Source organism: Xenopus laevis, chromosome 5L (assembly GCF_017654675.1).
Source record: "Xenopus laevis strain J_2021 chromosome 5L, Xenopus_laevis_v10.1, whole genome shotgun sequence".
Lineage (NCBI taxonomy): Eukaryota > Metazoa > Chordata > Amphibia > Anura > Pipidae > Xenopus > Xenopus laevis.
The window spans coordinates 36,920,965-36,937,162 of NC_054379.1; the positions used below are offsets into that span (position 1 = coordinate 36,920,965).

Below are 16,198 nucleotides of genomic sequence, written 5' to 3' on the forward strand. Positions count from 1 at the left end.
CTTATAATAAGTCAAATTATATCTTTAATGAGACTGGTTTGGAATTAAAGAGGGATGTATAAAGATGAGCGAACCACTCAGGATTCATTTCACGGAAGCTCTCTGTTCAGTAATCAAAATACTTGAGTTTCCCCTAAACGTTCTACTACAGATTTTCAAAACAACTGGATAACAAGCCTGGCTCAGCAGTCTGCAGTTGAGTGGGTAATTTGCACAAACAACAGACAGGAATACAATGCAAATAGTAACATGATGAACCTGCACCCTGCCTCCCAAGCATTCACTAAAACAAAACAATCACGCTGCAAACCTATGCCAACAATTCCATGCCACAAATTGCTAGAAAATCATCATTAGATATGTTGCCTCTATTGTAACACTGGCGTACCTACAAATAAACTTGGTATATGTCATGCACACCCATACAGTATATCAAAGTGGAATACAATATTTGCTCATAATTAGAATGCCCCGGTGGCAATTACTGTATGAATATAGGAAAGAATGCTAGTCATATGTGATAGTTTATAGGGTATTGAGAGTGTTGGAATGCACAATAACAGCTCAGATCAGAGCCATTTTCGAGTACAAAACAATACTACATACAATAATAATGCATTGGCTGAGGAGTTATCAGCTCTATACAGGCATAATCACTAGGGGATGAGGTGCCCACTTGTTGCTATAGAAATTATTAAAATATTCATAATGCTTGATTAAACAATGGGAACTGTTGCATTGGAGAACATGATATTTGCCATAAGGGGAGCTTGCAGGGCTGTTGATTGATACAAATCCATGAAATAAAATAAAACTGCTTTATAATATTGATCCAAGCTGGAACAAAATTTCAAAACATTCCGCCATATGCAGGTTTGAAACCCATTATCCAGAATAACGGGATGGCCATCTTTCACAAAGTGCATTGTACTATATAAGCAAAGAATTTTAATTTAAAAATGATTTCCTTTTTCTCTGGAATAATAATAATAATAAAAATAATAATAAAAATAATAATAAAATAGTACGAGCATGGGAACTCAGAAACCCATTATAATAGACAAAAGCCATGAATTAACGAGCACAAGAGCAGGGAGCACTCATTGACCTTTGAAGGAGACACTGCTGTGCTGCTACGTGTATCTGCTCCCGAAGCATGTACATTCCAGCAAGAAAATCCTCAATCACAGAGCACCAGCAGTGTTAAAACCATCGCTTTATTTCGAAAATTTTAAAAAGCATGAATGGAGCACACAGCAAACACGTTTCGTGGACAGAAGCCACTTGAAGTAATATTGCAAAAGAGAGCAGGCCTACTAATCATAACAACAATTTAGAAAACAATTGTTTAACCATAGATTTTGTTGTTGAAATGAATCACAGCAAAATCCCGTTTATAATCTATAAAAGCACTACAGTAAGAGCCCAGTTAGCTAGCCATGCAGCTTGGGATCCGCTCATTTGGTAAAGTCTCATTAGGCCATGGATCATACTGCAGGCCTACAAGGCCCCATTAGGTGGGTCTGTTCAATAGATAGCCAAATATTGATTTAGTCATCGGAAGGGCCCCATAAAAGAACCAATAACCTACAAACTCGGTCTGGAGAGGCCAAGTCAGAATCTTATATTGGCTTATATATGGCCTGCTTTTAACCTGTCACCAGTGCTTGAATTGGGGTGGGATGCGACGGGATGCTATCCCGCCAGGCTGGATACAAAGATTTTACATACCGGAGCAGAGCTTTAATGCGCTCCGAATACAGAAAGCATTTTAAGACGACCGGACTGCCTGCAACACAGACAGATCTGTTCAACTTCCTGCAGAGAAGCGAACCTGCCAGTCTTAGTCATTATTCACCCATGCGTGTCCTGACACAAGCACAGTCACTATTCCCATCTCTTTGGATTTGCAGGCTCCCAAAATAGCTCCGCCCTTAGTCTGGCCCGTGCCCCGTTAGTGAGAGCTAAAATCTTATTACGCAAAATATTATTTTCTATTGGTTAATAATGGTTGATGGTGTGCTATTTGATTTGTTCATTGAGTGAGCCTGCTGGTACCTTATTGGTCAGAGCAACTCTACTACTTCCTGTAAGCGGGGTGTGGAGTGCGGCGGATTCGATTGCAGTCAATTTCAGCTGAGAGATGCTGTGCGGCATGAGGTAGCGAATCTGCCCATCATATGGTATGGCCTTAACGAGTTTTGTTTGTGTGCTGCAACCTGCAACAGTTCCTTCTTGGTCTTCCCTATGCAGCCTACATTGCCTTATTACTCGTGCCCAGTAGTATTGTTGGGGAACAGTCTGTAAAGTTTTACAATGGGAGCCATGCAGACAGCCTCGTATTCCCTCTCTGCTGTAAAGGACAACAAATTCTATGATTCTGCACACAGATGTCAGAATTCATTGTAATGCTTTTAACATTATAGAAGACCATTATTTCAAATATATATTAAACCCTCGTTTCTTCAAGGGTATTTATACCTGTACTTGCTTCTGTGCCATCCTACTATGAATTCTGGGGGTATTTATACATGTAATTGCCTCTGCGCCAGCCGACTATTAATTCTGGGGGTATTTATACATGTAATTGCCTCTGTCCCACCCTGCTATGGTTTCTGGGGGGTTTCTATGGTACATGAAATTGCCAATATTCCATCCTGGTTTAGTTGGGGGTGTGGCCACCAAAGGGTGTGTGGCCTCCTTCCTTCCACCACTACTTTTCTCTGTGGGCAGAGCTACACATGCCACACCCCCATCCCTTCATCTTTTTGTTCCCAATTCAAGCACTTCCTGTCACTATATACTGGAAATTGTATGACATTATCATACACGTCACTTTGGCTTTGACCACACCTTTGCTTAGCACTATCTACTAATGCAAAGCAAATCAAACTTCAGATGATTCAGGGCACACAAAATTAACTTTAATAATGAATTGTATTCCACTACTCACCTTCCTTACTTTCTCAAAGCAAAAGGACTGGGGAAATACAAAGAATTTAGTCAAAAGCAGAAAACCGCACCATTCCCCAGTGAGATTGCCATTGATCGACCCTTTCATCGACCCTCAGTGAAACAAAATACATCTAACAGCTATTTAAAAAGCCAGTAGGTCAGAACCAGTATGTAAACCAGTCTGTTAAGTATAGTATTAATACAAAAACGTACACATTGCAAAACTACATGACCAGTGACCGCAGCCCTGTAAACGAACATATCGCTGTGATGAAAAATACTATATTTCTGCACAACATGATGCTAGTTAAAGGAGAAGGAAAGCTACCAAGACAATTTATTACCAATAGAGCAGCCACAATAGTGCAAACCAGGACAGTATATTTATTTGGTAGAATGCTTTAACATACCTGAGTAAACCGCACTAGACTCTCACTTTGTTTGTTTAGGATAGTAGCTGCCATATTAGCTTGGTGTGACATCACTTCCTGCCTGAGTCTCTCCCTGCTCACTTGTAGCTCTGGGCTCAGATTACTGTGGAAAAGATGGAGGGAGAAGGGAGGGAGAGAGAAGCAAACTGAGCATGCTCATGCCTTGGAGGTTAAGCTGAAAGAAGGAAGTCTGATACAGAAGCCCATGAGTTCACAATAGAAGGAAAGAAATGCAGTGTTTCTTTTCAACAGAGAACTCTGAGAGCAGCATCATTTTGAGGATTTACTGCTGTATTTATAAAGACCTTTCTGATAAAGCTTACTTTTTTACATTTTAAAGAAAACAGTTGAACTGCACGAATAATTGTACAAATTATTGTTTTTAGTATAATACTGATACTGGTATTTTAATGAATAAATGTTTCTTTATAGGAGAATTAAAATGTATGTTTAAAAAAATATTCTTGACTATGTATTCATTTAAATTATGCATGGGTCAAGATCAGGGGCGCTCCGCCAATGAGGCGAGCTGAGCCGCTTGCCTCAGGCGGCAACGCCTGAAAGGATTCCAGGGGCGGCAAAAAGCCGCTCCTGCACCTTTAAGAGCTGAATTTCCGGTTTTTAAACCGGAAATTCAGCTGTACTATTGCGAGAGAGCGCAATTGCGCTCTCCGCAATAGTGTTTCTGCCTCCCCTCCCGACACGTAAGCTGGTGAGGGGGGCGGCATTGCAGGATCCGCCTCAGGCGGCTCCTTAGTCAGAATCGGCGCTGGTCAAGATAGTAATTTAATAACATTGTTATACTTTTTTCACAGATCTGATGTCACATGATGATGCTGAGTCTTTAAAATTACTATACAAATGCTAGCATCAGCCACCTGCACCTGCTACACAAAATCTCTTGATAATACTAATGCATGCCCAGTTTACAATACATGACTCATTATTCCGTATAAAAAGATTCATTTTTGGCTCAATATTAACAAAGTCCTAATCGCAGGTTAATTGAAAAGATCTTCTGAGCTGTTCATTGCTTAAGGTTTAAGTCAGAGTTCAATGCTACGAAGCATCGTGCTTCTGGTTATATATAGAAAGAAGTATTTCCACCAGTGTTAAGTATAATGTTCAGCTTTCAGTAGAACAAATGTAATATATATAGTGGATAATGTACCCCTACTGTAATTTATAAAGATATTATAAGTCACCGAGGAGTTATGTGACCATATAAAAGCACGAGGCCGCAGGCCGAGTGCTTTTATACAGGTCACATAACTCCAAGGTGACTACTAATATCTTTATAAATTACATTAGGGGGTACATTATGCATTATAATCTAGTTTTTATGTACAGTGCCTTACAGTGGCTGTGTATGTGCAGAGTTTTACTGGCATTGCTTTATGTGGTACAAAATAACACTTTTGAGGCTGTTTCATTTTGCCCTACCCCCCCCCTGATTAAATTTTTTCCATGTAGTTACTTTTTTTGGGGATAAGTACCTTTTGAATTCAATCTGCTATTTTCATTTTCCTTGTCCTGCATTGAGTGACGTCGTCAGTTGCAGGTTAAAGACAGCTGAGGGGGGGAGGGTGAATAAAGGAAGGTGACAGAATTCAGGAACAGAGAGTGATGGCTAAAGGCGGAACGAAACCGGAGTTTCACTGTGTAAGGGAGAATGGAATGACATCGTGGAGGGGGAGCTAAAGGAGCAGACACGGAGGAGTAGGAAGTTAAAGTTAAAACGGTGAGTGGAAGGGAGGGGGAGTAAGACAGAGAGGCACTTTGCAAAGGGGAGGGAGATGATAGAAGCATCATGTGACGGGAGCCAGACGGAGGGGGTGGGGCTAGGGAGAGCCGAACCTTACACTGACTGATTTAAACAGGCTATAGTTATGACACAGGAGGAGCGCGCCGTGTAAAGAAAAAGCTGAGCCAGCGAATTACAGAAGCAGGACGCAGTGGAGGAAAAGAGAAGCAGCGGCAAGTGACGTCTCTAGCTTATAAACGGCGCGTTCTGATGTCAGAACGTGCCGTTTATAAGGATATAATTTACAGTCTGGTCCCATAGGGAATTGACCAGACTATAGATTATATAGTGAATAAAGTACCCCCTCTTGTAAAATATAGGGATATTATAAGTTACCGAGGAGTTTCATGACCATATAAAAACACGAGGCCGAAGGCCGAGTGTTTTTATACAGGTCATGGAACTCCGAGGTAACTTCTAATATCCTCATATTTTGCAACTGGGGGTACTTTATTTATTATAATACACAAATTTTAGTGAGTCATGTGACAGAAATGACATCAGAACTCACCGTTTATAACTGATGACATCAGAACTCACCGTTTATAAGGATATAATTTACAAGATATTCATGGCTTTTGTGTATTATATATATATATATACATTCATAGCCATTCACAAATATAAATGTAGCGCTATAGTAAACTGCTTTGTATTTAGCAGTTATAGCTACTTTCCTTTGTGGGCTGAGACCACAGATGAGCTCTCTTTCTCAGGGGCAAGCCCTCGCAACGGGGTGGGGGCAGGGTGTAGTGTAACTGTAACTAGGTGCAATAGCACAATGATGGGCGCCAGTAGTTCTTTAACGGTTTAACATAGAACTGTATTTATTAAACAATAGCACATAGATCATTCAGCACATTGATCCACAATGGAGCATAGAATAACACAGCAGCATAAAGGAAACATATACTCACAGCAAGCATAGGCTGAATCCCTATAGCCTAGGGAATACACAGCAGAGAGTAAGTTGGCAGCGTGTGAGGGGTATTGCCCAGTTTTCCGGATATCTTCCAGTGGCAGACTAAGAGAATTCCTATCATCCCTAATCTCAACACTTTAGTCCTTACTCCGGGTCAGTAATACCCTGGGATCTTAATCACTCTAATCTCCTCGGCGGAGCCTTGAGCTGCTCAACTATGTAGCCTCTCTATCACTCCTAGAGTGATCTATAATTGAGTATAGCTGTCTAATTACTAGGGCCAAGGCACCTAGGGTTGACACTACCCATTCCCTTCCAGCTTGCTTGGTTGGGCTAAAGCACTGGACCCAGACCTCATGGTTCCTAAACCTTTTATACTCTGGCACAGTGCCATCTGGTGTACACTGTGTGAACTACAGGGGTTACATAAGCACAAAGTCCTCATAAGGACCATTTAGGCGTCCATATAACTAGGGATGTACCTGTCTATAATGTGTAAGGGTGTCTAAGATTTTCACATCCCTACATAAACAATACTTATTCTTTAAATCCCACTGTCTAGTACAGATATAGGATCCCTAATCCGGAAACCCGATATCTCCCGTAGACTCCATTTTATCCAAATAATCCAAATTTTTAAAAAATGATTTCCTTTTTCTCTGTAATAATAAAACAGTAGCTTGTACTTGATCCCAACTAAGATATAATTAATCCTTATTGGAAGCAAAACCAGCCTATTGGTCTTATTTAATGTTTAAATGATTTTCTAGTAGACTTAAGGCACGAAAAGCCAAATTACGAAAAGATAAATTATCCGGAAAACCCCAGGTCCCGAGCATTCTGGATAACAGGTCCCATACCTGTATAAATGAAATCCCCCTTAATCTTGTAGGCAACAATGAAGAACATATGGTGCATTAAAGGGATACTGTTAATAGTGCTGCTCCAGCAGAATTTGACACTAATATCCATTTCTAAAAAGAGCAAACAGATGTTTTAATTTTGAAATCTGATATGGGGCTAGACATATTGTCAGTTTTCCAGCTGTCCCCAGTCATATGACTTGTGCTCTGATAAACTTCAGTCCCTCTTTACTGCTGTACAGCAAGTTGGAGTGATATCACCCCCCCCCAGCAGCCTAACAACAGAACAATGGGAAGGTAATCAAATAGCAGCTCCCTAACACAAGTAACAGCTGCCTGGTAGATCTAAGAACAGCACTCAATAGTAAAGTCCATGTCCCACTGCGACATATTGTTACATTGAGTAGGAGAAACAACAGCCGGCCAGAAAGCAGTTCCATTCTAAAGTGCTGACTCTTTCTGAAAGCACATGACCAGGCAAAATGACCCGAGATGGCTGCCTACACACCAATTTTACAACTAAGAAAAATACACTTGCAGGAATGAAATTATACATGGTAGAGTGAATTATTTACAGTGTAAACAGTGTAATTTATAAATAAAAACGACACCATAAGAATCCCTTTAAAAAGTTCCCCTTTATTGGAGCTCCATATATATCTGCTATGAAGGAGGGTAGCCAATCACAGCCCTGTAGTGACACAAGCAAAGACAGGCTTCAGTTGCCTACAAGGTCCACCTTGTTTCCTATTCTACAGTGCACTGTGCTGAATGCTGCAGGCTCCCATGCACATCCAGATAATTCTGCCAGCGGGAAGTGGAACTGATGGGCTGGATGTGGAACATTGTTGGAAATTCTCAATAAATAAACCCAAAACACTACTTTTTTAAGCAAACTCCTTCTATATTTAGAGACGTTTAATAAACTGACTTAGCCTTAGCCACTTTGCTCACCAACCCCTTGGATGTTGCTCTCAGTGGCCTCAAAGCAAATACTTATTTTTAAATTCCTGGTTTGGAGGCAAGTTTTGGTTGCATAAAAACCAGGTGCATTGTCAAACAGAGCCTCCTGTAGACTGTCAGTCCATATAGGGGCTACCAAACATCTCTTATTTGATAGCCCCATGGACTTTTTCAAGCTTGTGTTGCTCCCCAACTCTTTTTTACATTTAAATGTGGCTCAAAAGTAAAAAAAGGTTGGGGACCCCTGGCTTCAGCCATCCTTATCTACTCCTAGGGTTTTTTTTACTATGAATGCAAAAATCTCAAAAATTTGTGATTTTTTTTTTTATAAACTCACGAATTTTTCAGAATTTATTAAACCCAGAGGATGGAAAAGTTAGAATCTGAAAATCTGGCATCTCAGACCTGTCGAGGTTGCATATAAGTCAAAAAGTCCCAATGATTTTAGCATGTGCACTGGGTTTTTGGCAATACCCCGAAGTTTTGGGGCAAAATTCACGGTTTTCAGGTGAAAAATCCGATAAAATCGTGATCAGATGAAAAATCTGAAAAAACTGTGAAAATAAAAATTTTAGGATTTTTTCCAGCAAACAAAATTTTCAGGAAAGTGTATTAATAAATAAGCCCAAAAAACCTGTGCGGATTTGGTCGGAGTTTTTTCAGAAAATAATTCGGACTTTGATATATAACACCCCTAAAGTACTTTGTTTGACATGACAAATACTGATACAAGGCACCAACAAGATGTTTCCTTTTATTGGCAAGGGTTTTTTTAGAGGCTTGACCAACAAAACCTGCTAAAGAAATCATAAAACATCAGGAATAGGTTTGCTCATTGCCTTTTTAAAGAGTTTCTCTGACTTCAGGACAAGGACAGTGTCCCTGTAACTGTATAAATTGATTACATTGATTATTTGAGTGTTATTTCATATCTAATCTTGAATGTAAAGACTTTGTGTTGCTTTGTATGTGTTGGTTTTTATATGTTATCCTAGAATATCAAACTGAAGTTAGACTTTAACTTATACGGGTATGGGATCTGAGAACCAGTTATATAGAAAGCTCCAAATTATGTTATAACTATCTCCCATAGACTCAATTTTATCCAAATAATCCACATTTTTAAAAATGATTTCCTTTTTTTCTGTAATAATAAAACAGTACTTTGTACTTGATCCAAACTAAGATATAATTAATCATTATGAGAGGCAAAACCAGCCTACTGGGTTTATTTAAAGTTTAAATGATTTTCTAGCAGACTTAAAGGACAAGGAAAGTCTAAAATAGAATAAGGCTAGAAATGCTGTATTTTGTATACTAAGCATAAACATGAACTTACTGCACCACAAAGCCTAATCAAACAAATGATTTATGCTTTCGAAGTGGCCATAGGGGGCTGTCATCTTGTAACTTTGTTAAACATCTTTGAAAGACTAAGACTGTGCACATGCTCAGTGTGGTCTGGGCTGCTTAGGGATTGTCATAAACAAAGCTGCTTGAATTCTGCATGGCTGGTAAGTAAGGCAGGGGCTCCCCCTGCTGTTCATAAGTATGATTGTTTCCCTGCTCAGCAGTTAGGGACCATCTGACAATTCCTATCCACAGCTGTAAATGAAGGGAGAATTCCACTGCATACATTCAGGTTTCTGATAAAAACGGTACACATTTTTTAATTAAAGTATATTGGAGATAGGTTTCTTTTTCATTAAAGAAAGTAAAAATGGGATTTTATTTTTTTGCCTTTCCTTGTCCTTTATGGTATGAGTATCCAAATTACGGAAAGATCCATTATCCAGAAAACCCAGGTCCCATACCTGTACTCAATTAGTTAAAACTCTAGCCATTGACACATTTCATTTCTGTGTTTATTTGCAGACGAACAAAGCGGTGGCCAAAGGTGACTTTCATCAAGCCAGTTCCAGTTCCAGACGGGCCCTCTTCCTAGCCGTGCTGTCTATCACCATTGGAACAGGGATATATGTTGGAGTGGCTGTTGCCCTTATAGCCTACCTTTCAAAAAATAACCATTTATGAACCTCAAAAGGCGTATGACTGTTGCAAAAAATGCACTTTGCCACGGTGCAGAAAGACGCCACACTGAAGGATGGTGATCAAAAACATTCGCGTCAAGCAGATATTTTTCAAGGAATAACCGAAACCTAAATATCTCTGAACATATTAAATTTCATGAAGTTTTCTGTTCATAATTGAATGTACTTTTTTCAGCATTTTGTATGTATATGCTTTGGCATTGTGCTATACAGGCAAGCAAAAAAGGAAAAAGTAAACTTTAAGACTTTTTTTTCTAAAGATCAACTTGTGCCATCTTAAAGTAGCCACGGTGTTGCCATACTGTAGCCTCACACAGCAATTCGATACCTTGGGTTGTGTAGAGGTTCCTAATGAATTATGATGCCAGTAAAATATTGAAAATCTTTCTGACACTCCAGGGGTTCCTACATAGCTCATGTACTGCTTTTCACACCAGCATTTCAGCCCTGTAAATCATTAAAATTGAAATACAGCAATACATCCGCAGTTTAAGCCACGGTTCATTCTCACGAGGTGATAAAATCAATTTAACTAGTGCCCCAGGCAGAGAGTAATGAAACAAGTTTTCGTTTCATAAATTAGCATGGGGGTTTTCTGACCTTACACGTCTTTTCGGCTGCCTTAGCTCTCATGGTATTGAATTTGTTCCATCCGCTGTAAAAACAGGGGGGCTGGGGAAAGCATGTCCAAATAAATGGAGCTGTTTTAGTGCTACTGTATTGTTTGGTACAGAACAGATAGAAAGAACTGCTCATCATCATTAGAGGGATGGCCATAACTGGCTCAAAGGCTATGGCGTGATTATTCTGCCACTAACCATGATAATTGTTTCAATCATATGTACTGTTATATATTGTAATTAATGTTTATTGCCCAATGCTTCCTGGTCATTTCCTTTATATTCGCTAAATAAAGGTTGTAAAGGATGCATGATAATGCCGATTGCACAGTAACCTCATTCAGCAAAGAATAAATATGTACAGTTCTACGTCAAGGTTATTCTCGACATATTTATAGAGATCGACGGCTTTTTCTTTATAGGAGTTTGAAGAGATTTCCATATTTTATTTATATGACAAGGATATCAGTAATGGCGGTGACTATATAAAGATATAAGCAAAAAAAAAGGAACCATCTTGCTTATGGTTAGGTATGGGACCTTTTATCCGGAAACCCGTTATCCAGAAAGCCCATAGATTTCATTTTATCCAAATGATCTATATTTTTAAAGATGATTTCCTTTTTCTCTGTAAAATTAAAAACAGTACCTCGTACTGGATCCCAAGTAAGCTATAATGAATCCTTATTGGAAGCAAAATCGGCCTATTAAATTTATTTAATGTGTACATGATTTTTTAGTAGACTTAAGGTATGAAGATCCAAATTACGGCAATAACGGAAAGATCTGTTATCCAGAAAACCCCAGGTCCCAAGTATTCTGGATAATAGGTCCCATACCTGTACCATCTTAGCAATCCCGCTTACTAATATCCTTTATGTGAACTCCCTCCTAAAATTGTACTAGAATACATTACAAAAAGATTTGATATCCAGAAAACCCCCAGGTCCTGAGCATTCTGGATAACAGGTCCCATGTCTTAGTGAAAATGACACTGAATGCAGAAAAGATGAAAAGAAGAACTGAAGATGTACTCCATTAAAGGTCATCCGAAAAACAAAAATGGAATAAAGATGAAGTCCAGTCAGTTTTGCCCCATGCCCAGCTACACCCCTGTAACAAATGCCATATAGAATCTCGGTCATGGGGTGCAGTTGCTTCTGTAAGTTTAGGTTTTAGGTCTGGTTTAGGCCAGAAGTGAATTTAGAAAAGTGTATATGGATATTGAATCGTGAGACTGGAAAACAAATGGATCTGAGACCACCAGGTTTACTCTTTAACCTCAGTAATGTTTGTTATAAGTATAAATATATACAGGCACATAAAAAGAGACACTAAGGGGCCTATCTATTCTATTGGTTCACCTTTAAGTTAGCTTTTAGTATGTTATAGAATGGCCAGTTCTAAGCAACTTTTCAATTGGTATTCATTTATTTTATTTATTTATTTATTTATTCTAATTATTTCCCTTCTTCTCCTCACTCAATCTCATATTTTTTTCATTTTGAGTTTTCTGAACTTCTCAAAATGTATCAATCAAAAAATGTGGCTGGTAAAACTGGTATAAGTCAAAGGGAGGTGTAATTTTAACAATCAAGCTATTTGGTATTTAAGTATAGAACATATGGTTTTATCATGAGTGGACTGATGCACTGTGGCCAAATCTGTAGAGAAAAGCAGGCAGAGACCCTACAGTCACTTCAATAGATGTATCATTAAAGCCTGCTACATTTGTGTAAAAAAATAAAACTGGACAAACACGCTGTGATCAATTTCATAATGACAATAGAGCCGTAGTCTGGAGCACAGACAGCAAAGGACACCAAAGCTACAACTGCTCCTCAGAACTACCTGTGAAGTCACTTGGAGCAGGTTGAAGGTCTGAGAAGTTCTCAAGACAGTGCTCTGTAAGGCTACAAATGTATTGTCATTGCTACTTTTTATTACTCTTCTTTCTATTCAAGCTCTCTCCTATACATAGTCCAGTCTCTTAGTTAAATCAATGCATGGCTGCTACGGTAATTTGAACCCTAGCAACCAGATTGCTGAAATAGCAAACTGGAGAGCTGCTGAATAAAAAGCGAAATAACTCAAAAAACACAAATAATAAAAAATGAAAACCAGTTGCAGTTTGTCTCAGAATATCACTCTCTACATCATACTTGTGGGCACATTTACTTAGGGTCGAAGTGAATTCAAAGTGAATATTTGAATTGAAAAACTTCGAATTTCGAAGTAATTTTTGGGTTACTTCGACCATCGAATTAACCAAATTCGACTTCGATTCAAAGTGAAAATGCTTAGACTATTCGACCATTCGATAATCTTTAAAAAACTTTGACTTTAAACCTGCCACCTTAAACCTGCCGAATTGCTATGTTAGCCTATGGCGACCTCCTAGAACATTAGAAGTCGAAGTGAAATCGTACCATCGTGCATTAAATCGTTCGATTCGAAGTACGATCGTTCAATCGTAATACGATCGTAGTACGATCGTACGATCTTAAAAATCCTACAAACTCGAACTAGCCTATTTGATGGTTGAATTTTGAAGTTTTTTGCACTTCGAAATTCGATCCTTGATAAATCTGCCCCCGTAAGTTAAATCTGTGGAATATTGTCTGAACACTATCGCAAACTATAAAATTCGTAATCACTGTGCTACTGTCGTATGATGGGCAAGGTGTTTGCAAAGGCAAAATTGTTCGCTTTGCAAACATTTACAAATACTACATCCCCCCAAAAATTTACAGTATTTCACTACTGATACCTTGAATTAATAGAAAATACAAGTAAATACTGCCTTGTAGATATGTGCCATCAGAATATACATTTTTTTAAATACACAGCACAGAGCAGTTACATGTTGCACTTTAATATGGATAAGGAGTTCTTGCAAATAATGCCATTAACTCATTAATTTATTTAACTGTATTGATTAGATACTGTACAGTAATGGAAAGAGTAATTAACTCTATTTGCAGGGAAATATTAGTCCAATTTGGTGGGTCAGATCAACTTGATCACAATGACCATCAACAGATCACGTCTCTGTGTAAAAGAACAACAAAAAAAAACAGTGTAGCAGCTTTAGCTGTTAGAGCTGTGGCTTCTGCTTCTGCATCTTATTCTATGAAATCATTTAACATACAGTATAATGACTGGGTAAGTAGATTTCCCCTGCTTTATAAATCAGTGATTCTTACTGAACCAATACACAAGGGACAGCCTTGGAGTCGCTGTTGATATTTCCCAACAAAGAGTGACCATTGATCTTGCTTGTGTAAAACACATTGTAATAAACTATTTATGGAACTTTTTTTTAAAGATATTCAAACCTTCATTTTTTGTATAATACAAGGAAATTTCATTCTAAGCAATTTTCCAGGCAAACTCCACTTTTATGCTCTGCACCATGGGTTCTGACCCATGAAACGGTGTAATAGAAGACAGCTAAATAACAGACCTGTAAAGAAACATGCAAGCCACTGTAGAAAGCAGAGGCTTACTTTGGCTGGAGTATACTTTGTGCTACATTATTTCAGGAGTCAAATTCAGCGGTGCAGAAAGGGACAAACACATACTGCTTTCAATTGCAGCTACCTGTATATTAAATTGAAAAATTTAACATTTTCTTCCATAATACAAAAACAATTTAATGTGTAGCTCCCCATTAACCAAAGTGGCAAAGTGAATGAGCATATCTACAAAATTACGTTTTTAAAATTGCATTTAATGACAATTCTTTATTGTGCCTTTAGGGAAACAATAAATATATTGTCACAAACAACATAATTTCTGTTTTTTTGAACATATAAGAGCAACTATAACACATTATAGTGGTGAAGCATTCTGTATTACAGCCTTGGGGGCAAAACATAAAGCAAACTTGAAATAAACACCTTATTCCACTCACGACCAAGACCAATAAAGACTGAAAGCTGCCAAGCTGGTGCACATGTCCCTCCATCAATATGAAATAACTTATATGATTGACGCTTCTGGATGATGTAACAAACAGGTGTAGTTACCCATAGCAACCAATCTGTCATTTGCTTGTAAAGGGGCAATATACCCCCTGTTCAACATGAGTGCAATAAAACAACTTTTTGCCTTGGGTTCAGGGAAATTCTATGGCTTTTATTATTTCTTTCCTTAAACAGGGCAAACAGGAAAATTAAAACTGCTCCATGTTGTGTCCTTGCGAGGCAGAAAATTCCTCCTTAACTAGTCTTTGGACATTATATATTGGCATAACTCTGGCTTGTGCATTCTGCAGCAGAGATATTCTTTGGCAGTACACGAGTTTGACCAAGAAATGGTCCATGTTAACATCTGCCCCTCTGCACGACTTTAAATCCATTACATCTGAGCCATGCCTCTTGTCGATCAATACATGATAGATTTGATTTCTTGTGGATGCATCCAGGTCTATTTATGTATGTCCATGTGGGGGAACTTTGTACTGCAAACAGACATGCCCTTGCTAGTGGCAAAACCTACTAGTCTAGGACTGTTGTCATTAGATTTCTTGTGCAGACTCTCTGCACCAATGGCCAGTCTGAAGGCTATCTCTTTGCCTACTTTGGCATTCATTTCGCCGATTACTATCTTGACATCATGCTGTGGTGCATCATCATACACTCATTCGTCCTTTACATCATCTTCTGTTTCTTCAGTAGGTGCATGTGTGCTCACTATTGTTACATTGAAGAACCTAAATCTGACCCGACAGCATGCATAATCTCTCATGGCTTAAATCATTAAAACATTAGACATCAACTGGTTGGCTATGGCAAAGCCTGTGCTGAAGGTGTTCTTTCCACATCCACCGTAGAAAAGTTTGTAGTCTCCACTTCTGAGGGCACCACTTCCACTCCACCTCACCAGTTATTTTGATTCTGTATTGGGATAACTCTAAAAGCAAGTTTGCCAACGGTCCTGCTCTAAATAGGCTTGGTACGTTCCATGTGGCTAAGTTTACTCCATTTTTACGCCTTTGTTGATTGTCCCTTGTACCCGTCCAGCATCTGAGGCTTTGTGTCCGTTTCATAACAAAGTAATTTTTCTGGGGTGGGGTTTTGCCAGATCAGTGGATGCCAAGCTGAAGGAAGCAGAAGGAACCTCAAATCTTATTAGCATCAACTAGAGTTGAGAAAGAGGGAAAATGGTGATTAAAGAAGCTGCTTATGAAACTGTAGGGTTTGCTAGAAGGCAAAGAAGAGCATGCTCGTTTGATGATAAGTGCAGGACTGTGATAAGCAGAAGGAATGAAGCGATGATAAAGGTTTTGCAAAGGAAAACCAAAGTGAATTCAAGAGAGTTCATCAGAGCCATAAGAAGTTTGCAGAAGAAAGAAAAGAGTGTGGCAAAAGAGGAAGGTGGAAGAAATTGAAAGATTGGCTGAAGCAAAAGAAATTACATCACTGCACATGAGAGTTCAGGACTCCAAGATTGGATTTTAGCCATGGTAGAGGGAAAAAACATTGAACTAATTGCAGAAAGCACCAAGTCCTTGAGGTAGGTAGAACACTTCCAAGAATTGCTGAATGGCAATGATGGTAAGTCAGGCCTGGACGGAGATGAAGT

The 16,198-nt window shown here is 38.8% G+C and overlaps 1 protein-coding gene across 1 annotated transcript in view; it reads left to right on the plus strand.

The window, feature by feature from the left end:
* The window catches only part of syndig1.L (synapse differentiation inducing 1 L homeolog), a 194,248-nt gene extending 183,322 nt beyond the window's left edge, over positions 1-10,926 (plus strand). Inside the window, exon 4 of the mRNA XM_018262867.2 lies at positions 9,814-10,926. Coding sequence (XP_018118356.1) covers positions 9,814-9,972 — 159 coding nt within the window. The 3' untranslated portion in view covers positions 9,973-10,926. The remainder of the gene's footprint in view (positions 1-9,813) is intronic.
* The last annotated feature ends 5,272 nt before the right edge of the window (positions 10,927-16,198 follow it).